The sequence below is a fragment of the Medicago truncatula genome, chromosome 7, assembly GCF_003473485.1.
Source record: "Medicago truncatula cultivar Jemalong A17 chromosome 7, MtrunA17r5.0-ANR, whole genome shotgun sequence".
Lineage (NCBI taxonomy): Eukaryota > Viridiplantae > Streptophyta > Magnoliopsida > Fabales > Fabaceae > Medicago > Medicago truncatula.
Genome location: NC_053048.1, coordinates 9360473 through 9388344, shown reverse-complemented (window position 1 = coordinate 9388344; position 27872 = coordinate 9360473). Strand labels below are relative to the sequence as shown.

The 27872-nt window shown below is 31.4% G+C and overlaps 2 protein-coding genes across 12 annotated transcripts; one reads left to right on the top strand and one right to left on the bottom strand.

The window, feature by feature from the left end:
* Positions 1-249: 249 nt before the first annotated feature.
* On the bottom strand, positions 250-10341 carry LOC25497732 (uncharacterized). Of its 11 annotated transcripts, XM_024769875.2 has the most exons (18): positions 10206-10222; positions 9946-10112; positions 8448-8556; positions 7457-7562; positions 6885-7020; positions 6658-6784; positions 5774-5867; positions 5533-5673; positions 4738-4838; positions 4388-4501; positions 3060-3292; positions 2575-2633; positions 2291-2476; positions 2079-2202; positions 1895-1953; positions 1520-1662; positions 1276-1440; positions 250-858 (listed from the first exon to the last, which is right to left on the bottom strand). In XM_024769875.2, exons 5-18 carry the CDS (start codon positions 6914-6916, stop codon positions 556-558), a joined length of 1881 nt encoding a protein of 626 aa, XP_024625643.2. In that variant the 5' UTR covers positions 6917-7020; positions 7457-7562; positions 8448-8556; positions 9946-10112; positions 10206-10222; the 3' UTR covers positions 250-555. The 11 variants fall into 11 exon arrangements, with proteins under 11 accessions (XP_024625643.2, XP_024625646.2, XP_024625647.2 ...); XM_024769878.2 differs by lacking the exon at positions 10206-10222 and having other exon boundaries at positions 7457-7585; positions 9946-10077; XM_013592444.3 differs by lacking the exon at positions 8448-8556 and having other exon boundaries at positions 276-858; positions 10206-10341.
* Positions 10342-22823: 12482 nt separating this feature from the next.
* LOC11441938 (serine/threonine-protein kinase ATM) lies at positions 22824-25232 on the top strand. Its single transcript, XM_003622022.4, has 4 exons — positions 22824-23063; positions 23190-23270; positions 24408-24511; positions 24620-25232. The coding sequence occupies exons 2-4, from the start codon at positions 23232-23234 to the stop codon at positions 24840-24842; spliced, it is 366 nt and encodes a 121-aa protein (XP_003622070.1). The 5' UTR covers positions 22824-23063; positions 23190-23231; the 3' UTR covers positions 24843-25232.
* The last annotated feature ends 2640 nt before the right edge of the window (positions 25233-27872 follow it).

The following is a 27872-nucleotide window of genomic DNA, read 5'->3' as shown; positions in this document are numbered from 1 at the left end:
TAACTCATTTTACTTTATCTAAATTTTGTCCTCCATTTTTCTCAAATCCAACGCAGCTAACAGTGTGTAAAATGTAAATATAATACCTTAAGGAAAACGAGTAGCATAAAACAAACTAATGATTTACATGTTAAGAAAAATTTACTTTAACTTCTCTTAGAGGAAAAAGTCAAAGTCAACTAAATAAACAAGATATAAAAAATCAATAATTGAATATCGGATTATTATTTGTAAATATAGGATGAATAATATTGTATATGTCGAAATATTACAACTTGTCAAAAACAAAGTCTCCAATATATAACAAAGAGACCATTTTACATCTCATTTCACAAGACATTCTAGTTCTTGTACAATTGACACTAAAATTCCAGAAACAAAATATCAATTTTAAAACAAATGAAATATCGTTCATAACCGATACACATCTTTCAGCCAGTACTCTTGAAACAACGTAGCAAAAAGTTGGTTGATACCAATTTGATTTTACAATCAAAAGAATAAAACACGGGACATGGTAAAAATAATTTCAAGCCGTGCTCCTAAAATCTACTGTCAATTGAGTAACACATTCACCTTAATTGTGGAGTCTGTTAAGATAAAATCCCTATCATTTTCAGCCTTAGGATGATCAGAAGTATTTATTCTTACTCTGATGTGTACTAGTTTAGTGAAAATAAGATCTCTTAAATCACCTTTAGATTGCAATAGATATGCATTCCATGAATCTCTCTCTCTTTTACCAGATCTCTTTGAGCTCAGAAAATCAAGAATCCTTGCTGCATATTTCTCCTGGTTACCGTAGTTTGTGTTTGGAATTTTTCTAAGTTTACAATACAGTACAGCGAAAATAATAACCTGCATCAAATGAAACATATAGTATTTAGCATTGACACTCTTTCGCTTGGCTCATTGAGGATGAACAACACCAAAGTTTATTAACTTGCATTAATGAACTAGGGCTTAGAGCACTTCGTCATGGAGGCTGAGATATAATTCAATGAAACAGCACCCACGAAAGGTTAAGGTGCATGAATGGTGTTTTTCAATCACATGTCTAACAACCACCGAAGAGGATAATCAAAATTATACATTTTAAGATGTGAGTTGATAATTTTAGATGAACAACTGAGAATTGAACAATCATAAAATTGACGAATAGAATTTTTTTTGGCTTTAAAGAAATGGTTCAATGGGAATTTTAAGAAAGTTGTTGGGCGAGTGGAGAAGGAATGCTTCGATAGAGGAGAACAAAACAGACCATCAGAAGCATACCTCACTTGTTCCTGGGCTAGTTCCGACACAACTGTTGATGCGAATTTTATCATCTTCCATAGCTGTATTTTGATCCAGGTCATCTTCAATCACTTCAGATTCAGGATCAGCTTTTGGAGAGGCAAGATCATCCAATTCATCGTACCACTGTTGTGCAACTCCAACCTGAACCAAGAAGGGGGAGTGAGTGCAAATGCATAACCAGACTGCTTTACTGACGAAAGTTTCCATTTGCAAAAAGGACCTTATCCATGGATCGTGGATCATCCATTCCAGTGATTTCAGCAGCTGCACCTCTTGCTTGGCGCCATATACAGGATTCACGTAGTGGCTCTACAACCTCAATATCAGCATGAACATCCACACTCAACTTTATGTCAATATTGCCTGCAACAAATGACACAAGTTCTAGATCAAAAATGATACTTGAGAAGTAACCGTTTGCAGTGAAGTGTACTGTGTTGATGATTAAGTACCAAACAGAAAATCTAAAAGATTTCAGAACAGCACATGCAGCCGATAATCCTTGAAATATGAACAAGTCCAGTGAGACGCACCCACACAAGCATACCAGAATATTTAAATTCAGAAATACCCAATTTTAGAATGCCAAACTGACCTGGTAGCAAATCAAATTGTTGAAGATGATCAATTGCTGTATCTGAAAGTCCATTTCCACTGTACAATCAGTAATATGATTGAAAAGTTAGTATGTTAAACATATTCAACAAATAATTTGTACAAACAAAAATGAAGAGTTAGGGAATAAAAGAACCCAGAAAGTTTCCAGAGAAATAACTTACCCAGCATAACATGTCTCCAGAGGGGAATTCAACCAATAAGGAAATCCAAGTAACCCAAAATTAGATAGCTCGAAATCCAAACAAACTCCAGATTCAATATTGACCTTCAGAATCCTCTGTCGAACTAGTGAAACACAAACAAATAGGAGTGAACAATTTATGAAATTGCATCTACATAATAAGCAGTTAGGGAGCAAGGAGAAAATGATTACCCTTATCACAAATGAACATGTGATTCTGCAACGTTGTCAATGAAGATAAACGATCAGAATGTGGGAGGCCATCCAGCGCAAACACATTATTAGTTTTCTGTTGAAACTGGTCACAGGGAATCTTATCGAAGGTGGATAAATTCTGTCTGATTAGCTGTCCGCAGATCTCAAGAATTTTAGGAGAACCTGCTTTTAAAAAATAAATAAATGTTAAACAATCTATTAGCTATAGCAAGATACAAGAAGATTTTTTAATGTGACCATTCAACTAATACAAATCAAACCTTCAAAAATTTTGTCTACTTTTCCTGAACCGGAATCCATGGTCCATAAAGTTTGAAACCTGGAAGTACAGATGATATGTATCAATGGGAGAGAGGATCAAAACTTGAACCATGTAGATTAAGCATCATGATCAATACCAAGTAGGGCAAGGAGGTTGAGGTGTAAATGTATACTCCCTCCGTTCCTTTTTAATTGTCACTTTTGCATAAAAATTTTGTTTCTAATTAACTGTCACTTTCAAAGTTCAATGCAACATTAAACATTGTTTTACCTTTATTACCCTTGATTATTTATTGTAGAGAGAGAAATACATGAAATAAGATATTAAATGATGAAGGTTATTATAGGAAAAAGATGAATTGTTGTATCAAAAGTAGTAAAAAGTATTTGTTGTCTTGGTTTGCGTAAAAAACTCAAAAGTGACAATTAAAAAGGAACGGAGGGAGTATATACCAAAAAATGTCAAAGGTACTGAATCACTCACCTGCGATCTATAATATATATAGTGTCATCATCATCAGATTTCAACAGATGCCAAGGGAAATATAACCGCTTCGGATCTAATACTTCAGATTTTTCCATATTCCTCACACTGGTTTCTAGACCAAGCTTATTTAAGATCCAGTTGAATATTCCACCTCCCTTGTTATCGGTGCTTATCGGGTAAAGAGTTTCCACTAGACGTGCTTCCATGTCCGCTCTCCTTATAGCATGATTCTTTCGAAAAACAAACAGAATAAAATAAATGATAAGGGATAACTCTATCAAGAGACAAATGTATATAAATTTGCTAAATAAATCCACAAAAAGGAAGAGGAATCTCAAATCAAATAAATAAGCAATCAATTTTAACTATAGACAAACAAGTGAAGAGAAAAGTAGCAGTCATTATGGCCCACACTCTCCATTGTAAAATCTAGTAAAAACTACTAGTTCAAAGTCCTTCCCTTTAAGAATTTAAGATGTGGAGTTTTAGGTCTCTTGGTTACCAGAAAGTACTAGAACTTTCTATCAATAAACACTATTTTTCTTCCGTAATTAGAACCAGATTCTATCAACTGTTATCAAAGCTCCCTCATATGGAGAGAATTTCATGGTTTGATTGAGAATGGTTCACTTGGTGGACAGTGTGAGAAAAGATTGCAAAGACTTACACCATAGAGGGAAAAGGCAGCAGAGCAATGGTTAATGGACACATGCAAGTGTCAGGACTAAAGACGTTACGGTGCAAGAAATCTTGACCAAGATTCATAAACTGCAGAGGGCACATCAGGAGTAAGGTGCAGTGTCACGATCGATTAGGAAGGCAAAATGTAAGGCAACGATACTCGTCATCGGAAACAAGCAAGGACCAATGGAGAGAGACCGAGATGCCAACCATTGCTGATTCAGAACACATAAATGTTGCTGGAATCGTGGCAAGACACTGTGTGAATACAGGGAACCGTTTGAGATATAGGCAGTAGACTTGCATATAACAGATCGAGAATGTCTCAAAGGAATATTCTTTACTGGTCTAAAAGAGGTGTTGAAGACGTGAGGGATGTTTAGTGGCACATGGTGAGGAGTATAAATCACGACATTAAACAAAAGGATGGGCTAAAAGGCTAGGTGACATGAATGGGGAGTTTAACCTCTATCAAAAACGGGGGAGGCAGAGGCTAGAAGCAGAATGTGAAGGAAATGGGGAAGGGCATAAGAGGGTAATTGTAAGGTATATCAATAATTGATAATGTACATAAAATTCCCATCAAATGTGACAAACTTAGCTAGAAATTTGATGATAATTGTTGTATAAATCCAAATGCATACCTCTGAATCCAAAAAATATAAGCAATCCTCAGTAGCATTGTAATAAGAACCAGCCGGACGCCTTAATTTAGCAGATTCAAAATCACCATCTTCAAATCCTGGGGAAGAGCCTATCTGAAGAAGATACATGAAAGTATAAACGGAAAGTGTTAGTTTCACTATATTCTCTAGATACCAATAATTAAAAGAAAAAGGTTAATGCCTTTTATCATGATAAACAAATGGAGCATATTACAGGGGAGATAAATGAAGCATGCACATTGATGTTGAAAGCCATCTCTGTCTTACTACCAAAAGACAAGATGGAAAAATAATTTATAAAGGATCTGGAATAGTTAATTAGTACGTACACAATCCATAATCTTCCCATTGTCATCACATACAATAATTCTATGATGATTGCAATCAGAAATGAAGAGGCGGTTTGCACTTTCATCTGCAGAGACACAACCTGCAGAAATATCAAATTAGTTAAAAAAATAACTAGAACCAGAAACATGAAATATAAGTTACTATTTCTTAACAATTCTAAATTTATTAATTCTTAAATATTCTGAAGATTATCTAGTAGAAATCTTGAATTTAATTTCTCGATGTGATAATCCAAATGATACTATAAATCTAAGAGACTATTAACTTGAATAGCCCCGTTAGGAAAGGATGAACGGTCTAGACATACATATAGTTATATACATCTATGTAGTCAATGCAGATAGTGGAAAGCAGTATGACCGTTACAATAGAGTTTAGGGAAACAATACAAGAAATTTATACCATACACACAATTTGAAAAATAGTAGAGAACACATCATTAACGACATATAACTTTGATTAGACCAAATCCCCCAACGGGGTGGGAGACCAATTTGTTAAATAGAATTTAAGCATAATGTATATCCTACTGAATTACATGCATGCTTTACCAACCGAAATCCAGAAAGCATGTGTGCATAATGTATATCCTATAGAATTTAAGCATAATGTAAATCCTATTGAATTTCAGCCGGTGTTCCTTGATTACATTCAATTCGATTAAACCCACATCAACTGGTCGATTAGAGATAGACACTTTATATTCACATGTACGCATTTCTAATTGGGAGGTGGAAGAAATACAGAAAAAAATTAATTGACCTCTTGGTTACCTGGGTAATATAGAACTAAATTCTGTAGAGGAGAACATATATATTCATCTTTAGCTATAAGATCCTGCCTCCAAGTTGTAGACCTCACAACATTGAGCCAATCAGAATCATCACTTGGTTGCATCTTTAATTCCTGAATATCTACATTTAATGCCAAAGTCAAAAACAGTGTAAACCCACACATAAAACATGAAAAACAAACAAGTGACACATTTCGTACAGTGTTGGAATGTGCCATTACCTTGGCATAAAATTTCGGGACTGACGTCATTCTCATTGTAAATCTTTGGGTTCTTAAAATTTCTAAATAATATGTAGCATGCACCTTCCTTTATCTAAACATATCAAAAGAATTATTTTAAGTCAAATGTAAGCAATAAAACCAAATATATGTTTGTAAACAGATAACCAAAAAAATAAGACAGTAAGTGCAAGAAAACTGTTAACGACCAAACCAACTCTCCAAGAAGAAAGTTAAGTTATGTCAATATTAAACAAAGGTTCACAGTTTTTTATTTTTTTTTAAAATGGTCAATGTTAAACAAAAAATATTCATCAATGACCCACTTAGCCAAGATTCATTGTACCTTCTGAAATTCATTAGCACTCATTATTCCTCTTATAAATTGTATCTAGAATTTATTAGCCTTTTAACCTTGATGTATATAAACTGAGATTATGCTAAGTGATCTAATCACTGAAACCTATTCAGAAACATTTCATCTTAAACTTCTCAAAATCTCAAGATGCTTCCGATAAACTAGGTCTAAGAACTTTTTTTGTAATAACTTCTCTTAACCGATCGCTCACTTTGTGGGTCATGGAGTTGTATCCACACTACCCTGCTATAGCGGAAGTGTTCTACTGATCATCAGGGTAGATATATTAGTCTCTACATGTTATTATTTCCTCCTTTATTTTGTGCTTCAGCTTCTGTATGTTACAGTAGGGACGGGGAAATTTTAGCAAAATATTAAACAAAGAACATTTGTCAGGGTAGATATATTAGTCTCTACATGCACAGATGTTAATGTATTTTAAAAGCAACAACAACACCTACTAGGTGAGATTGGATACAAATCAAACAATGATTATTCAAAAGTTAAACAATGGATTTTACCACACCTGAGGAAATGTCCGCTGAGACAACAAAATAGGGAATGTGATATTTTCTGTCATCAGAAACTGGATTTGGTTCTCTCGATCCGAAGAATTAATTAGTTTAATGCCCATAATAGTAATATGAGGGAACCTGCAACAATTTTTTATTATTATCATTACTATTATGAAATGTCCATCCCTAATTCCATCAAGTTTAGGAGGAATGGAAATAATAACCTTCCTATACCTACCTCTCCTGAATTGTCTTCAATTTTTGAAACATAATGCCGCAATCAAAATTGTTTGCAGCAAGAACTAAAAAAGTTCCATGAATTCCAAAAAATTCTTCATTTTTAACAGATCTGTTTAACCAGTAATGATCGGTGCCTGAAATTTCAAAGGAAAAGGAATTATTTATTGGAAGAACAATAAAGATATGGATTGTTCAATTAATTAAATCCCAATTGTTTTAACCAATGTGTCTCAGAAATGGACCCATGTGAATTGTAACACAAAAAATGTTGCACACAATTCAAACCAGATAAGTGTAACATAGCAAATAATTATCTCCTTCAAATGAAAAAGTGTTGCCAACCACAGAATGAGAAAATAGTGGTTTGTTCAAATTCGTCTACACTACATCACTATAGCACCGATATTTTACAACGCTTAGTACTAAATCGCATATGACAGAACAATAGACATTGGTTCAAATTTTGCAATGCTAGCTATAGCTGCTATTTGACAACACTATGAAAAACAAATACCTTTGAGTTTATCCAAAATTATAACCAACACTCAAATGGATTAGCAAAACAAATACCTTCAAGTGTATCGAGCGATGATTTTATAAAAGACAAAAGATCAACTTCAGGAGCATATTTATGTAATACATCAACTAATGTTGAGAGTTGAAAACCTGAATATGGCTGTCAATCAGAAGTCAGGAAACCTAACAAAGCAAGAAAATCATGAAAAGCAAGGATTCTAAATTCAGCAGCCTTAAAATCAAAACAACAACATATTACGTGTACTAATTCCAAAATCGATAAATACTACAAAAACTAAAACCAAAACAACAATCATAATAAGAGTTTAATTTTGATAATTGCCAATCAGTGTAAAAGATTTTACGTTGTAAACAAATCACACCCTATCATATGTACAACCTCGGGCCTTAAGTATAAGCTAAAAGGCACAAGTATTTAGTCCAAAGACATGCCAGGGAGTATGACCTTAAAGTCAACCCTTTTTAATAAAATAACGATCATGATTGATTGACAGTGTAAAAAATCTTTACACTGATGATATATATGAATGAATTTCAAAAACAAATCAACATGACAACAACAAAAAAATCGTCTGATATGAGCATTGTTTCCTTACTTTCCTACCAGCATTTAGCTTTTTGTTCTGTATTCTTGGGGTCTAGCCCCCCTTTTCTAAAAAAAAATCAATTTTTACACAAAATAAAGACAACACCAGATTAGTTGCAGCTTATAGCACAAGATAAGGGCTTATGTATATGCTATTCCTATAGCAAATGATAAAATAAAGTTAAATTGTTTTTGTATATGTTATGAGTAGTTTTTATAAACTATATTAGAGAACTAAAGAAAAAGCTTTTGAAAATTGTCATAAGTTGTTTTTATAAGTTCTCTTATACAGACTAGCAGAACTTAAGCTCAAATACGCCAATCAAAACAGGCCCGAAAGTAATTCATTTTGTGTTGTAATGTTGTCCAACGACAGAAAGATGAAAAGAACTAACAAATCAACATTACATGAAAAAGTTGAAAAAAACAATTAATTACCTATGTTGATGAAAGTGAAACCCTCTCACTAAACCATCATTAACAACTGGTTTAGTTGAAAATGGAAGTGAGTTTAAGCCTTTGTCACATTGGTGCTTAAAACAATCACCTACAAAAAATAAATAGATTATTAAAATTTAGTTGATAAGACTAAATTAAAAGAAACATTCTCAAAGTTGTGAAAACATGGTACCTGAGTATTCGAGAAATCTTGAGATTTGTTTTACACGGCGGAACCGTAAAGACAGAGACATCTCTCCCACGATGGTTGTGTGGGGTTTTCTGAGGTGTTATGGTGGCTAGCGTAATGAATGATTTGTTCTGAGAGGTGAGGGTGGGTTCCCGACCCGACTACAAATATTAGTCGAGGTCGAGAGTGTAAGAACCAAATTTTAAATAATTGCAATGACGGTGTAAACTGAATTTTACACTGTCATCCAATCAAATTCTTTGGGTGCGTTTGGTCTGCAAAACAGCAAGTACAGACCAAACGCACCCAAAGAATTTCCATCCATCATCATCTGGATAAGTATTATTATTTATTTTTTTAATTATATTAATTCAGTAAAATAATTTTGAAGTATTGGATGCTGATGTGTTTAAAAGAAGCAATTTGATTGGATTTACACCGTCATTGCACTTATTTAAAATTTGGTTCTTAATTTAGTCTTATCAACTAAATTAAGAACTGAGGTACCATGTTTTCACAACTTTGAGAATGTTTCTTTTAATTTAGTCTTATCAACTACTTCTAGGGTCATACTCCCGATTACTGAGGTACCATGTTTTCACAACTTTGAGAATGTTTCTTTTAATTTAGTCTTATCAACTACTTCTAGGGTCATACTCCCTAGCATGTCTTTGGACTAAATACTTGTGCCTTTTAGCTTATATTTAAGGCCGGAGGGTGTACATATGATAGGGTGTGATTTGTTGACAAGGTAAAATATTTTACAATGATTGGCACTTATCAAAATTAAACTCTTATTATAGTTTTTGTAGTATTTATCAATTTTGGAATTAGTGCACGTAATATGTTGTCAAATTTGATTTTAGTCATTGGAATTTTTTTAGATAAGCTTAGTCTTTGGAAATTGGTAGTTGAAACTATCTAGGATTAATTCCAATATAGAAAATATTGTAGAAATTAAAATTTGGAGATCATCTTGGTCGTTAATCACGCTCTGATCTCACGGTCATGATTCCTTAGAAATCAAGGACACAATTGTACAAGCCCATAGAACAAATCTTGTCCAAGTAACAGGGTTAAAACCAAAACAACAAGGACTAAAAGTAAATTTCCTATGCGTGAGGGATCATAATTGACAATAATTTATATAGGGACTAAGCTGAAAAAAGTGTATATTATAGGCATTGAAATTTGAAAAGTTACTTAAGGCTGCTGAATTTAGAATCCTTGCTTTTCATGATTTTCTTGCTTTGTTAGGTTTCCTGACTTCTGATTGACAGCCATATTCATAACATAGAGGATTAATACCTGCTTAGCCTTGTAACCCAAACGACGAGCCATATCAGGACGAGTAGGTCTGGTGAGACGAACGATAGAGGATTGCTGACGATACTCCCAGCACCTCACACGCTGCATTAATCGCATCACATCAGATTGCTTCTTGCGCCATAGCTCAGAAACATACTTGTAGGCACCTATTCATAAATAACAACAACAATTACATCTCATTTCGATGATTATCATACAGAAACTAAAGCATGGAGAATCATTGAAGAGTAGATGCATACCCATTTCTTGGTTTGTCTTTGAATGATGGAGATTAGGCGCAGCAAACCCAGTAAGGTTTACGGTTTGTGAACGGAGGAAGCTTATATATTATTTCGTATTGGGCCAATGGGCTTTCATTTCGGGACAGGAGAGTAGTTTATGCACCTACCTATTTGCTATTTGATAAATATTGTTTTTCTTTTGAGGGGAAAAATTGTTGTATTCATTTTATTTATTTATTTTTTTCAATTGAAATTTAATTTATTTTGAAAATCTACAAAATTTTAATGTAAAAATACTCTATGCATACGGGACAGGAGATTTAATAAATCAAAATAATCTAGAAACTTTGTTTTAAAAACGAAATGGAAAAAGGAAAATGTTTATTGTTATGTGTTGTAGAGTAATAATGAACATAACACATATTTATAGAAGTTTATATTTATATGGGTCGTGGACCACAATATATGTCGATGCATTGTAGACCACAAAAATCTTGCATTTGAGTGATACATATTCTAGATCCGAAACTTTAACAAGCACTTTTTTTTATTATAGAATTCGAATTGTGTCGAATCCCAAAGATCATGTTTCATTTTCAAACGGTCTCCGTTATTATATTGACATATTTCAGATTCTATAAATCAAACACGTAAAATATTGGTTCAATTGTATAGAGTCTAAACCAAAAATGCAATGGAAAATGGTGTTTATGTATGTAATCTAACATCGATCAATACATGTACTCTAACATACATCCACATCAAAACATACAAAATATACATACATAATATCAAAACATAAAAAAAATCATGCATAACACATCAAAATATTCAAGCATAATATACATTTTTCCAAGCTGCATGGTATCGTAGCTGCAACATTCCATTTCTTGAGCAGATCAGTATTGGTAATGGTAAGATCTATATTTTTTCTATCTTTTTATTTTCTAAACTTCGTTTGTAAAGCCAAATCTGTATTATTGGGAGTTAAAATTTGTTTATGATGAAAGTTTGATGTTTCTAATTTTCTTCCTTGAATGTGTGCCTGATGATGGTAAGGTAAATCCATAAGAGAAATGCTAAGGACATTATTACATCATCATATCCAATTAGATTCAATAGGCAGATGAACATGCATGTATACATCATATCAATGATGAAGAAAATCATATATATTTTGATCCACATCCTCTTATGCAAATTTGATATGAAATTCAAACTCTAGTTTTTACAAGAAATAGCACTAACATAAATTGAATTCAAAATTTGAGCAAAACACATCATTTATAATAAATCACAGGTTTATTTGAAACATGCCTCCTTCCTTCAAATACTCAACATATCTTTCTCCGAAAATCAAAGAAATTGAGAAGTGGATGAGTAGTACTCTTCTCCTTATGATCACTACTTGCTTTCTTTGTTGGGTTTCTTTGTAGATTAATATCCCCTAAGGTTGAAGCCATAGCCATATTTGTCTTAATATTTTATGGCCCTGAAGGAACACTTGTGCTCCTCTTCAAATACTCTTCATTTGAAGTCTCATTATGTCCACCAGATTCTTTATCTAATTTCTCATACTTCTCATGGCCTCTTCTAGTACTATTGGATTTAAACATGGTTGTATGAAAAACAAGATTTTATGCTTTTGAATGTTTGGTTGATGGATTAGGAAAGTATAGATAGATATGAAAGGAAAATGGTTGGTGCCTTGGTAAGAGTTGTGGATGAGATAACTTGTAGCACTTAACATAATAGAATAGAGTGCTTTATATATTCGTACAAACCTATGTGTCATGCCACATAAGTTAAAAACTTGTCAGCTGTCTATTTTTTGAATTAAAAATAAATTTAAAAGCCACATGTATATTTCTAAAATTAGAAAAATAAAACTCTTGCATAAATTCATCCTTAAATCGAGAAAACTTCTTAAAAAAATTCATCCTTCAAAAATTCATCCTTCTCTTCTTCCCTATTACATCAAACCCCAATTATAACAATCAAACCCAATAAACTCCATAAATTCATCCTTAAAATTCCAATTTACATCAATCCTAAAACTTCAAAACTCTTTCATACTTTCTTCTTCTTATTCTTCAATTAGATATGATACAGACGGCGGCGCTCACGATGGTGGATGGCTGGAGTGAGAGAGAAGATGCGGTTGTTGGATTTGTATAGCCTATACGGTATTGTTTGGGCATTTATAAAGCCTGAAACTGAAAAAGCACAGAATCAATTAAGAAAGAACAGTATAGGAAGGTAGTGGTGTGGATCATTTTCGATTATGTTTGGGTTTTCAGATCTGATTGGAACCTTCAGATCTATTTTCTCAACCTTCATGTTCGTTTTCTCCATCCTTTCTCAACCTTCAGATTTTCCAGAATTTCCATGGGGCTAAGAATGTGATTGAGCATTATGGTTTTCTAGAATTTCCAGAATTCCTATGAAGCTTTGCTTTGACCTTTGTTTGTTTGTTCTGATGATTGAGAATATTAGGAGGGAATTTAGGGTTTTTGATTATGGAATATAGAAGAATTGAGATGTGAGTAGGAGGACGTAAAAGGAAAAGCTGATGATGTTTTTTTTTTGTTTAAAGGAGAAGCTAACATTTTTAATTTTTTTTTCATTTATTTAATACTTAAATGATTATGTGGCATTTAAAAAATAATTTAATTTAAAAATGCACAGTTGACACGGCACATAGGTTTGACTAAATCAAAATTGGTGTTTTGCAAAAGGGGTTAAACTTGGAGGGGGTCTTTGGCCATTTTTTTTAATAGGGGGCCAAAATCGCTACTTTTTTAAATTTAGGGGGTCAAAAGTGGGTTTAAGCCAAAAAAAATCATGTCATTTTTTTTTTCTATTTAAAATTCGTGCATTAAAAAAATTATATTCACAACTGCAAGTTTGCAAGTTAATTTCTTAACTACATCACAATTTAAGCTAATTCCAATTCAAATTCAAATTAGCTCATACATTAAACAATAGTTCTAATTCAGATTCCAGCTTTAGAACATAATATGTTCTAAACATTGTTGGAAATCAAAGTATAACTACTTACAAACCCAAGTAAGTTGCATAGTCAACAAAAAACAGAAACTCAAATAAGTTATAACAATTCACTAATCAATAAACTATTTATACCCATGGAGTCAAATTGTCATGGTCTTGATATCTATTTTCATCATTGTCGCGTCATTTTTTGGAGATCAAGGCTATTTGATTAGCTTTTGATTCACTAATTTATTTCACGACTGAACATTTAATTTTTAAAAAAAAGTTCAAACTACCCCATTTTGAAAAGATTTAGGGTTCGGGGGTTAGTTACATAAAGAGAAGGTATTAGCACCCTTTATGTCCGTAGTACTCTATGGGAACCTCTTGATTTTATTTAATTAATGTGCTATAAATTGCTTATTATTTTTTTAAAAGAATGAATTAAAGTGGAAAAATAAAGACCTAATTATCTACATTTTTTATTGATTTGGAAGGATAAGGTCCTCTGCCTACGTACCCATGAGGGATCAAAACCTCGTAGTTCGGGGTAGAAATTGACGTTTGATTGGTTTTGTGTTTTTTATTAGTTTTGAAAAAGGTTTTAAAATGAAAAGCCAAGTGGCAAATAAGAATTTGTTTGTGGTTTTTAATTTAAAAGAAAATGGACTTGAAGTAGAATTAAGTTGATTGAAATTTGATTAAGAAAATAAAATAAAAAAGACAGTTACTTGATTTAAGATCAAGGTTTATTGTAAAAAAAATATTTTTGGTGGTTTTTGTTATTTGAATGTTTTTGTTATTTTGAATGATAAATAAAACCTAAAGCTAAAGCATGAGAATTTGTAACCAAAAATAAAAAGCATGAGAATTTTGTAGTGAGGTTGGATCACCACAAAATCTCTTAACATAATCTAATTTTTTTTGCATTTTTTATAACATAAGAGAAAAATAAAATAAAAAATACCTTGAAATCGAAAGGGACAGAAAGGAGTAGAAAAAGAAGAAAGACTCGTCAAGACAAGTCGAAGAAGGGAGAAGAGAGAAAAAGTACATGAAGCATCAACTGGGAATTTCGGGGTTCGGAATGCATTGTGTGAGCTCTCTATTTATAGAGAAACTTCACAACTAATAAGTGAGAAACTTTGGGAACAAGTAATTTATCTAGTACAAAAATATGTCAATTGAGTACCAAAATATATCATATTGAGTACAAAAATATATTATTTAGTACATAAATATGTTATTCAGTACATAAATATATATTATTGAGTATCAAAATATATATTTCAGATCAAGCACTAAAATATATTATATTGCCTACCAAAATATATCATATTGAGTACAAAAATATATTATTTAGTACATAAATATGTTATTCAGTACATAAATATATATTATTGAGTATCAAAATATATTTCAGATCAAGCACTAAAATATATTAGATTGCCTATCAAAATATTTCGGATTGTGTTTCAAAATATTCTAGATTGTGTTCTAAAATATTTTAGCAAAACATGGAGACAAAGAAAAGCACTTTTTAATAATGATTAAATTAAATATTTAATTTATCATTTTCAAATAATATTTTTCTAGTGCTTACTTCGTTCACACAATTATGTACCCCCATTATATGATCTTAGGTCAAAAATTGGGGTATGACAATCATCTTCAGCGGTTGAGATGAGAGAGGAGAACAATTGTTGAAAATGGCATTTGGATTGGGAGTATGTGTTACTAGAGTTTTTGTCTTTGTATATGCCGTGTCTTTTTATTAAAAAAAATTTGAAAAATGGGTCGGGTAGGCTAAACTGGTTCAGCGGTCCGCCCACTGTCCCGGACGGGTCACATGGGTTTCAGCAGGTTAATTGCACATCCGGTCCAGTAGCCTGCCCGAACCGTTGCACCCTCCGGTTCGCAAGCTGACCGGTCCGACCGGCCGGGTCGGTCCGGGTTTTAAAACACTGGTTGCAGCTCTTGAGTTTTGTTTTTTTGCTTAATTGCACTTTTCCCCCTATCTTTTGTTAATTGTGCAATTTTGCACCCCCTCTTTTTTAAGCGATTTTGCACCCCTAATTGTGTTTTGTTCAAAATCATCATTAAAATAAGGGAAAATGGGACACAAGATGGGGTGTAAAATCGCCCAAGAAGAAGAAGAGGGGGTGCAAAATCGCACATTTGCTAAAAAGATAGGGGACAAAAGTGCAATTAAACACAAAAAAGTCCATCTAACCAGAAGGGCGGCAAAAGGATGGGGTGCAAAATCGCTAAAAAAAAAGAGGAAGTGCAAAATCGCATAATTGTCAAAAGATCGGGGGAAAGTGCAATTAAACCTTTGTTTTTTAATAAAAAATAAAGATGGACACGTGGAAACATGTTTTTATTTAAAAAAAATACATAAAATTCAATTTACAAGTTCATCCTGCACTTAAAATTAGTTTTAAATAGATAGAAGTTGGTGTTTTTTTGCTTGACCAAAAAAAAAGAAGTTGGTTTTTGTATTTTTATTTTAAAAAAGCAAGTGAGAGTAGAGTTGCTAAATTACTCATTCACGTTCTTAGGTGGAAGTTATTTGTATGAAGATGTCTTTTAATAAGTTATAACTAAAAAGTTGATAATCACACCTTGATGTGTGAATTGCTAAAAAAACACCTTCATGGATACCTTCTATATATATATATATATATATATATATATATATATTGATGTCTAAACATCCAAATATCCCTTCTAATTATGCGAAAAGACGTATATCACTTGTTGATCTTTTAAAGGGAGTTGTTGGAACTTTGATAGTTTTTATGTTGGCAAACAATTCACACGCACATTTAGATGCTTTGAACACTCATTCCGAGTTTTTTACAATTCGATTTCACACTCACACATTAATTTGCTGGATTGTTTCAGATTTTGCTTGTTTCTCTCTCTCTCTGTTTTTTTTTTCTTTCCATTTTTGCACTAACTTGTTATATCATCTTTAGGGTTTGATTCTGTAGTTTACAGGGCTGGTCCTTGCCCCTAATCATGTACTTCCTCTTTATTTTAATTTAATTTAATTTTCTATTTTGCTTAAAACAATTAGCAAAACCCACTCAAAAAAGTTAAAATTAAGGTTTAAATATGCCTTTAGTGCTTGCACTTTCATCAGATTTTGGCATTGGTCCCTACACTTTTTTTTGTTTGGAATTGGTCCCTACACTTTGTAAAAATATTGGTATTGGTCCCTCTATTAACTTTCTGTTAAAAAAACACAAAACTATTGGTATTGGTCCCTGCACTTTGTAAAAATATTGGTATTGGTCCCTGCACTTTGTAAAAATATTGATATTGATGCCACGTGGCGTGAAATGATTGGGCCACGTGGCACTCTGTTGGTTTTGTGTTTTTTTTAACAGAAAGTTAACAGAGGGACCAATACCAATATTTTACAAAGTGCAGGGACCAATGCCAAACAAAAAAAAGTGCAGGGACCAATGCAAAATCTGATGAAAGTGCAGGGACCAATGACACGTTTAAACCTAAAATTAAAATACTAAAAACTTGATGAACTACGCTCTTTGATATTGCTTAGGGAAAGGCTATTGATTTGTAACCATTAACTCACATTCAACTATTAAGTGTTGATGTTGCTCTAATCTTGAAGGTGTATGACCATCTACACTCCTTGATGCACGCCTATAATTTCTCACAATAATCGCGTAAGACGCGGAAATGATAAGTGGTTATTTCTCATTCTTTCAACAAAAAAAGTGTTTATTTCTCATATTTATAAACAAATGAATTTATTTTTATAAAAACAATACATAACGTATGCAATATTCAGGGTTCGAATCTCTGTACACCAAAAAAAGAAACAACGGATTAGCTCTAGACTAGTTTGCAGATTATCACATTTTTCTACCATTTATTCTCTTGCCAACCACCAGATTGTGTTAAACTTTATGATTTAATTTTGCTAGATTTATTTTGATCGTCATGTTTGTTTTTATTTGGCCTAAAGGCCTCTATCTTACAAAAAAAAATAAAAAATCATATATTAGAACAATGACTTTTTGTTATAATTTAAACAAAAATTCAGTTCAATCAAAACATAAAGTAACATTTTTATTTATTTCAAATTTAAACAGAAATTTATTTTAATTATTCTACTCAAATATAATTAAGTACTCAACAAGAATTGTACTAATCTGCTTCCAATAAAACCAAAACGACCGGCACAAAAACAGGTGGCATTTAACATACACAAGTCTATGTTTTTGGGTATCATATAAAAGTGAGTTTTTCACCATTGATATAATTAAAAAAATTCAATGGCCAAGATTAAAGAATGGTTACTTGTATAGTGGGTTTGGTGTTATATTTTTGGTATTTGCAAGAAGGATGTCCTACAATAATGGAATTCCATTCATGCAATTAGTATAAAAAAATCATTTATGTATATAAAAAATTAATTAATTAATATTTTGATAAAAAAAATTATAAATTTGAAAGTACTTTATGTGATCGTCAATATATCACAATTGATTAGTTATTAAAATGTTGGAAACTTTTTTTTTTTCTTACGAAAAATGTTGGAAAGGTTTTTAAGGACAAAAGAAGGCTATTTACGTGGGTTTGATTTTCACAAGAAATAAATAATCTTGAAACCTAAAAATTGAAGAAGGACTATTAATCCTATATCCAAAATTGATGTTTGAGATTCTTTACATACATTTTCAAGAGTTTGAAGTTTCCATTTTCCAATCCTTTTCCATTTTACACTTTTCTGAATTTTTCCAAAAGAAAAGCTCCAAAAGTCTAAAGTTTATTCAAATCCATTGTTCTTGAGTTTCTAAGAACACACTCAAACCCATAAAATTAAGAAGAAAAAAACCATAATTAAAAAATACCGAAAAAGCATAATCTCTTTTTACTAAGAATCATATCTGGTAATTATGAACTAGATTTTAATAGATCTTCATTTTCTCCTTCAAAAAAAAAAGAAATCTTCATTTTTCAACTCCAAATCAACACCTACAAACCACACCTCATTGACTACACCCAAAACTATCTTCTTCTAAAACTTGTTCGGTACACTTATCATCTTCAACTAGCAACATGCAATACATAGATCAGTAGGTAGAAAAAAAAAAAAAAAAAAAAGATGAAGAAGAACAATAGGTAGGAAAAGCGATTATTTCATCAATAATTCTCAGAAGCACTCTTAATATGTACTGTTATCACAACCAACGATTAGTGTTAAAAAAAATTCTTACAAAAAGAAATGAAAACTATAGGAATGCAAAAAAAAGAATGGTGGGTTGGAGAAATAAGTAGATCTGTAGAGTAGTATGTGAGGACTGAGGAGGTGGAGAGAGAGAGAAGTGAGTGGAGGAGAGAGAAACTGAAAAGTTATTAATAGGGCCCTTACATAATATTTAATTTTTTTGGGTCAAGTGTGTATTAATTGTATTACCGGATTACTTGCTATTGTGAGTTAAAACAATTGTTTTGTATGATACACAAAAACACAAAAACATAAGCTTGTGTAGGCTAAACGCCACCACAAAAATGGTGGGGTTTGGTATGCACAAGTGATGAATTTGTGCACCATGCACAAGTTGTACAAATTTATCCGTAAATTAAATCTGGACCGTTCATTTATTATTATTTTAATGCCAACGGTTAAGATTTGTTTGGATGGAGTAGTGGGTGACTTGCTGCCAAAAAGGGAGAGAGGTCATGTGGGTCCCACGCGGGACCCACCCTTTTGATTAAATCATAATATTTTATTGCATTTTTTTTGGTAGATTTTGTATTGGGCTTGGGCTTGGCATTTTAAGGAAAAAATATTCTATGGGCTGCCACATTTAATTTTCTTGGCCCGAAAAATGGAAATATTTTTTTCCATTGCATAATTTTATTTATTTTATATTTCACCAAAAAATATTATTTATTTTATGACCGAAAATTGCTATTAATTTAATATGGGAATATCTGAAAAAAGAGTTAAAAATTAATAGAAGTTATTTTAATAAATTGGACGGTTGTAATTGGATTTTAAATATTCAATAAATTATATTTATAAATTAAATATACAATTGTTAGTATACTATCTGTACTATATATATTGTTTCGTAATGTTCTTAAACAAACAAAATTTTTTTTTTCAGAACATTAAATATACAATATATACTTTTACGTTTTTTCTTAAAAAAATATATATATTGTTTCTCTTTTTTTAAAAAAAAAATTGTTTTGCTTTTTTTTAAGGGACTTTTCTTTAAACATATATGTGCATTGTTTGTTAAAATTTACATTTTTTTTTATCTATACTATATATAAATAAAAGGAAAAATTACATTTTTAGTCCCTTAACTTAATTTCAGATAACAGTTTGGTCTTTTATCTTATTTTTATTTTAATTTGGTCCTTTTTGTCCATTTTCATATGAAGTTTTAAGCTTAAAATTCATGATTTTATTTTCTTATGGTCTTTCAATCTTCAAATCTATGATCCTCGTCTATGTTTGCATAAGAATATTAGATTTGAAGCTTGAAAATGTATATAAAAATGGACAAAAATGACCAAATTGAAATGAAAAAAAGATAAAGGACCAAACTGTTACCTGAAATTAAGTTAAGGGACTTTTTTGCCTAAATAAAACTATCCCTTTCAGAACTTTTGGGTTGAATTTTTCTTTCCAAAGATACCCTGAGTTTTCAATACAAATAGATAAATACAAATAGATAAGAATAAATTTCAATATTAAAACAAATGTAACAAACACAATATGAATATATTTTTTTTTATTTTTTTTCCTTTATCATTTAAAATATGTCACAAACTAGATGAGAATATTTATACTTAATTTTTTATAATTCCAATTATACCCTTAAACAACTTTTTTTATAGTAAAATTGTTGTTTGTGTCATTAAAAAAAGAATTTAGATTATATTTTTTTCATTATATTGTGTTATTGCCGGTGTCGTTGAAATAGATAATCATTGTTAGTTTGATTTTTTTATAACTTGAAAGCAACAATCATTTATATTTTTTTTTTTAGTTTTAGTCAAAATCAAAATTTCATAAAGCGAAATAAAAAGAGCGGAAAGACGTGCCCGTTTTTTCGCTGATAGTTTGTAATTTATAATTTTATTCTTAGATTTATAATTTAACATGGATAGATAGAAACATATTTTATTTTTCTTGAAGAAAAAAAAACATATTTTATTCTTAGATTTCTTTGTTACGTAAAACTTAAATGAATATAAGTTTAAAGTTGATTTATGATGTAATATAAATAAATTATAATAATAACCATAATATTGATTAAATAAAAATGAAGCAGTGAATATATTGTTAAGCAATTAACATTCATGGAAGTACATTTCGTAAAAGATTATTTATGTAAGGGTAAGAGATGTGAGCTAGATTAGTCTTTCAGACATCTTGATTAATCAATAAGCAGACTTTTAAGTTGAAAAGGTTAAAGATTTCTGTCATTAGGGTGAGAGTTGTATGCTTGATTAGTCGGTGAACAGTTTGATTGGTCATTGAACATTCATCCAAGTACTTTCAATACAATATTCTTTCAGTTAGGGTAAGAGTTGTGAGTTTGATCAGTCGTCATGACATCTTAGATGTAGTTTATGTCAAAAAATCTTGTCATTAGGTTGAGAGTTGTAAGTTTGATTAGTCGGTGAAAAATTTGATTAGTCATTGAACATTCATCCAAGTACTTTGACTACAAGATTCTTTCAATTAGGGTAAGAGTTGTGAGTTTGATCAGTCGTTATGACAATTGGAAGTAGTTTAGGTCGATGAATCTTGTCATTAGGTTGAGAGTTGTAAGTTTTATTAGTCGGTGAAAAATTTGATTAGTCATTGAACGTTGATCTAAGTACTTTAACTACAATGTTTTTTCGGTTAGGGTAAAAGTTGTGAGTTTGATCATTCGTTATGACATCTTGGAAGTAGTTTAAGTTGAATAATCTTGTCATTAGGTTGAGATTTGTAAGCTTTATTAGTCGGTGAAAGATTTGACTAGTCTTTAAACATTCATCAAAGTACTTTGACTATAAGATTCTTTCAGTTAAGGTAAGAGTTGTGAGTTTGATCAGTCGTTACGACATCCAGGAAGTAGTTTAGGTCGAAGAATCTTGTCATTAGGATGAGATTTGTAAGCTTGATTAGTCGATAAAGAGTATGATTAGTTAATAAAGAGTTTGATTAGTCGTTGAACGTTCATCCAAGTACTTTAACTCCAAGATTCTTTTAGTTAGGGTACGAATTTTGAGTTTAATCAGTCGTTCTCAAGTCTTTGTATTTGTTTATGTCAAAGAATCTTGTCATTAAGGTGATAGATGTAAACTTGATTAGTCAGTTAACGGTTGGATTAGTCATTGAACGTTCATCAAGTACTTTCAGTCCAAGATTTTTTCAGTTAGGATAAGAGTTGTGAGTTTGATCAGTCGTTTTGAAATCTTGGAAATAGTTTAGGTCAAATAATCTTGTCATTAGGGTTAGAGTTGTCATTAAGGTGAGAGTTTTAAGCTTGATTAGTTGATAAATAGTTTTATTAGTCGTTGAACGTTCATCCAAGTACTTTCACTCCAAGATTCGTTCGGTTAGGGTAAGAGTTGTGAGTTTGATCAGTCGTGCTGAAGTCTATGTAGTAGTTTAGGTCAAAAAATATTGTCATTAGGGTTAGAGTTACAGGCTTGATTAGTTGATAACAAGAGTTTGATTAATCATTTAACGTTCATCCAAGTACTTTTACTCCAAGATTCTTTCAGTTAGGATAAGAGTCGTGAGTTTGAAGAGTCGTTCTGAAATTTTGGAAGTAGTTTAGGACGAAGAATCTTGTCATTAAAGTTAGAGTTTTAAGCTTGATTAGTCAATTTAATCTCTCTCCTCTAAAAAATTATACCTTTTTTAGAAGATGCTCTTAACAACTTATTATTTGATGTTGTTTTAAGATTTCTGTGGATTCTGATTTTATAAAAAAGCCATTACAAAACAGATGCACAATTCTTACAAGTGAATATTTTTTTTTTTAAAAAGTGAATTTTTTTCTTAAAAAAACTATAACAAACAAACTCTATATCATAGAACAATTTAAATTTTTTCTTTGTCAAAGACTAAATTGACATGCAAGAAAATTATATGAAAATGAATTAAGTTTTTGCTAAAAAATAAAAAAACTCAATTTCATAATAACCATATTAATTTTGGCGAAATTATTTCACTTTCCCTCTCATCCTAAAATAATCAATTTTCATCTCTCTCCTTATTTATCGTCCTCATGTTTTTATTTTTATTTTTTATGAGATTATCCTCCTCACTTTTTGTCTCTAACATATCAAATTTATTTAATTTTTAAATTAATTTTTTTTTGATAGATAGACGAAATGGCAAAGCCATTATAAACTCACACACGCAAGTGGAGGTACCGGGGTTCGAACCCCGGTCATGGCATCCGGCCTAACAATTTCGGCATTTTTTTAAATTAATTTAAAATTTATTAACAGAGAAGATCTCACCACTTTGACAAATGGCTCCAACATTTCCCCCCATATAATTTTCACATTTTGGTTTCCCTCCTCTCAAAAATTATCAAAGCGCTTTTTTTATTCATTCTCCCTCCACATTTTTTAAGTAACAAAAACAGACGCGACTCTTAATCTAAATTAACCAATACTCACTACCTCTCTTCATTTCGTTTCCTTCTCCCTCTTCATCTCAACCCTACCACCTCAACATTTTTGAGCTCTCAATACAATCTCTTTCATCAATCAAAAACCATAGCTCTGCCGCCACCACCACAAACAAGAACAAATGAAAGAAAAATTTCATATCCAAATTTATCTTTCCTGCTGATTGAAATCGATTGCTAAGTGGTAACCCTTCATTTATCTTTTGTTCCATATCCCAATTGAAACTTTTTTCCTTTCAATTTCATTTTATTGCTTTCTAGATCCAACGATGTGTTGCATGATAATCTTTATTATGTTGTTATTTTGAAGTTTCAATTATAACGGCTTCAAAGCACATCGTGAAGGAGCTAAATGATTTTTAGAACGACCCTTCATTATCATGTAGTACAGGTTATCTTCTAGATCTAGTTCCCTTTCTTTATTTTCCCTTTTTCTTATTTGTGCTGTGTTAAGAAAAATTAAAGTTTGATTTTTATTATTAAAGTTTGAAGGGTAACAAGCCACTCTTATATTGCTGTTTTTTTAGACGAAAATTATAGATGAAAATCAGTCTCAAAGTTCAATGTAATGTTAACTATTACTGTTATTTTGTAAGCAATATTCTTGACAATTTATTGCAACAATAGGTCAAAGGCATTACAGAAAAATAAAATCAATTTAACTAAAAGTAGCAACATTATTATACATAATAAGAATTCTTTTTATGACATTCTCTACCTATTTTCCCTTTTGACAATGTAGATACTTATTTTTTTGCTCTGTGATGATGTCTATATCTGACCAATACTTAAGTATGTGTGTGCCACAATGTGGCTTATCTTTTTAACAAGGCTAATTGAGTTGTAGTGTTAAACTACTACATAACTTATTTTTTGTTAATAAGGATATTAGAATTATGATTATGTTGATGAGGGTTTTTTATGGGTGAAGCTCTGATCTCGTTGTCGGAGTTTCGTGAGAAGAACATAATGTGAGGTTGACCTTGACGCTGAGGTTTTGGACATTACTTGATGCTGCTTCTAGACAAAAACAGGTTTAATTAGTTAATGTTTGAATTTGATCTAGTTAATGTTTTTTTAAAATGTTTGTTCATGTTGACTTAACTTTACTTGAATATAAAATGTTAGAATTATGTTATTGGAGAATAGCCTTTGCCCCTAAGGCTGGTAAGGGAAGTTCATCTGCCAGATTTGTGTATTTGTGTACTCTTTGTCTGCAGTTCAACCAAATTCTTGTTTTAAATACTATTGAATTCTCTATCCAAACACACTCTTGTGCTATGTGCTTTAAAAGTCCGGATTGGTTGTGTGAGAATGAAATGGTTATCCATTATAATACAGTTAAATGCTACAAATTTAAGTACCAAATTTTAATAACATATTGTTTGTTATTTTGAAAACTTCTTATATATTGGCATTAACTTGTGCTAGTTTGCTTCTTCTTCTTGTTGAGACATTGGTTGAAAGAAATCAACAGTAGTATTTAGATTTGGCAGTACTAATTGTTTGCTCTGCTTCTGGATAGCAGATTGAAGAAGCAAAGCTTTTTCGTGCTCAAGGTCAAAGTAATGAAGAGGTTTCAGATGTATATCGCTTGATTGGGAAGTGGCTGGCAGAGACCAGATGTAGCAAGTTATTGGACAAACTTAATTCTGTTTAATGTTTAAATAATGGATGCTCCCCTGTGATGCCTGACTCATTTGAGTTCATGTCTTCTAATGTTTTTATCTTAACTTGCAGCTCAAGAACAATTTTGGAGAAGTATTTGAAACCTACAGTTTCTATTGCTGAGGATGTGAAAAGTACAGATAAGAAGGCCATGGAAAAGAAATGTAATACCCATTTTCATCTTGCACACTATACTGATGCTCTATTTAGGAGTCATGAAGAAATACTTGATTCTAATGGTGGAAGGATCAAAGAGCAAAATGTAGCTAAGTTTATATCAACACTAGCTGGTTGAAACAATGAAAAACTAATGGTCATGGCACATGCTACTTCAATAGACACTACACTACACTAGCTTTTGTTGCTGTTGTTAATCAAATTGGTGGTGATGGCTAAGTCATTTGTCCAATTCAATTTTATTTTCATAGTTAGAAAATCTTCAAGAGCTAAATGCCTAATTCAGTTTCATAGTTGGATAATCTCAAGTACTATTGCTAGATCAATATGAAGGAGCAATACTCTGCAACATTTAGTCAAAGCGAAAGAAATTGAATATGGGTGATATGCTTTGACAGTCGATAAACAACCTTTGAATCTTCATGTCAAAACAATATGAATGTTTTGATTTCATATTGATTATGTAGTTTTATTTCAACAAAATTGAAAATCAAGTCAATTGTTTTCATGTAAGTTATAAGCTACTTTAAGCTATCATGGAGAGCTTACGAAGATAAATTAAAAATAACTTTTAAAAAATTATCTAAGTACATATATGCAGGTTCTGTGGTTGTATGTACTTCCATTTCCTTAACTTGTTTTTTTTTTTTTTTTCTTCTTCCTATTCATATGGTTGAATTGAAAAAAAATAAGAGGTTGAATTTAAAAAAATGATTTATGCTTGCATCTCCTAAGATATATGGTTGCTTCAACTATCAGAATAATTTTATTTGATACTGTTAGTTGCTTAGGTCTATTTTAATCGACAAACAAATGTCCTTATTTTAAAGATTTTGATAATATCCAAAATGATTAATCATATAAAACAGTAAAAAATTAATTTTAAATTATCCATACAGAGCTTGGTCTGGTTTTAAACGGGCCCCCCCGCAAGTGGGCGGTGTGATTGGTCCCCTTGAATTAGTCGATTCTTGGATCGGATACTGAATTTTAAAAAAAAAAAATTACATAATTGCACGACTAGGTCTGTTTTTTTCCTTAAAAAAAAGTTTTTAATATGCCAAGGAAAATGATTAATTGGACCTGTTATTGCCACTATCCAATACTTAAAAAAAAATAATATCATGAAATGCATATAAAACATGTATTAATTGTTCACAATTAACAACAAGTTATAAAAATTAAATAAAACAAACATCCTAAATTAACGTAATTGTTTTCATGTTGTGGTTGGTATACAAGTAGGGGGTATACAAATAATTGCTGATAAGTGGTGTTTTTTTAGGGGGTGTGAGCAGCAGAAACAATAAATGGAATATTTTACAATATAATATTTTTGATTAAAATATTCCAGCAGGTAAAAAGGGAATTTTTACCGCCACCTGTCCAAAAATCTAAGACTTGTGCATGGTGCACAAATCTTCCCCTTGTGCACCCTAAATGCCACCCACAAAAATATAGTACTAATACAACTTCGTGCACAACAAAAAGAAACCACCACTTGCATCTTATCAAAGAGAGGAATGCTAAGGCCACACCCTCTGACACACCCTTTGGCACATTTCAATGGAAACTTACCATGTCATTCACCTTTTTTTTTTTTATTTTTTTTTTAAGTTATTTTTGTTACCTAAAGAACCTTTCATTTATATTATATTTTATTATTTGGATTTCAATTTTCATCTTCATTGAAGATTTAACCCAAATTTGACATTCTGGAAAACTCCACTCTTAAAATGGAAGATTTAACCCCAATTGACAAACACAAATTACAAACTTTTGAGGGAAAAAGACATCTATATCTAAATCTTATTCTTCCAAATAATGCCATTGATAACATTGCCAAATTTCAATTGAAATAAAAACGAATTACCAAATGAATGTTTATACAAATTTCTGAATACATAGCAAAAGAGAATTCAATTGTAGATGACAGCATGTAGGTGCAATAGAAACCCAAGGCTTAGAATCAATATTGAGAAACAATTTAGATCAGGAAAAAAAACAACAAAAATGAAACGCAAGTAAAACTAGAGATGGAACCCCACAAGAGAGTGTGATAGATACAACAGATCGGAAGCAAGATTTGAAGGAGGTAGCAACGTTGAACTCTTTCTCTCCTGACTCTCTCTGTTTTTCATTCTCTCTCCTCACTCTCTGTTTTTTTGTTCTTTTTTACAAAATGAGATGGCAAGTTTCCATTGGAGTGACTTAAAGGGTGTGTTAGAGGGTGTGACCGTAGCATTCATCTTTATCAAAATATACTGAAAAGAGACTTGAACATCATAAAGTTATTCATAGTTATATCCAAAATACAAATTTAAGCATCTGGACAAATATGCTAACAAATCGATTTTACAAACCTTGAAGCTGCATTATTTGGTCACGACATCCATGAAACGTGGGTCACTTCCCATTGCCTCCAAAACCTCGTAAGGAAGACATACTTGAAGGTCAATACTACCTTCTTCTATTCCAGCAAATACATTTACAATTCCATTTATTTTATATCCACTACGACTGCTATAGGTTTTCCCCATCCGAAATCATTACCATAAACATCAAACCATGGAGAACTACTAATGGATAAGAAATTATTATTGGACATGCTAGCAACCCTAACAAAGCTTGGATTTCTTAACCAAGACTCATAGTGTAACACCCTCTTTGAATTATTTGTTTTATTTGATTACTTTATTGAGTTTAGAGTCTTTTTGAATAATTTATTTGATTTATGATGATGTGTGTTATTTTTGTGTTATAGGTTGGTGTTTTAGTAGTATATTATATTATATTATCTAGTGTAGAAATATATTTGTTATTTGGTGTAGAAGTATTTTATATATATATATATATTTATATATTAAAATAGAATATTGAGACTTTAGGGGCTGATTTGGGAATTTAGAAGAGTTTAAGTGAATAAGTGGAGTTAAGAGAAAATAGGTAGGTTAAGGTTATAAAAAGAGAAAAGTGAGAAGTCAGAATAGTTTTTCACGTACAACCAGTTTTTGGAGAAAAAATGAGAAAACCTAGAGAAGAGGAGGAACGAGAAGAGAACCTTGCAATCGATTTCTTAAGGTAAGGGTGGGACTAACATTCAATAATCTTGAGTCTATGATTCTGAAAATTGTATTTAACATGTTGT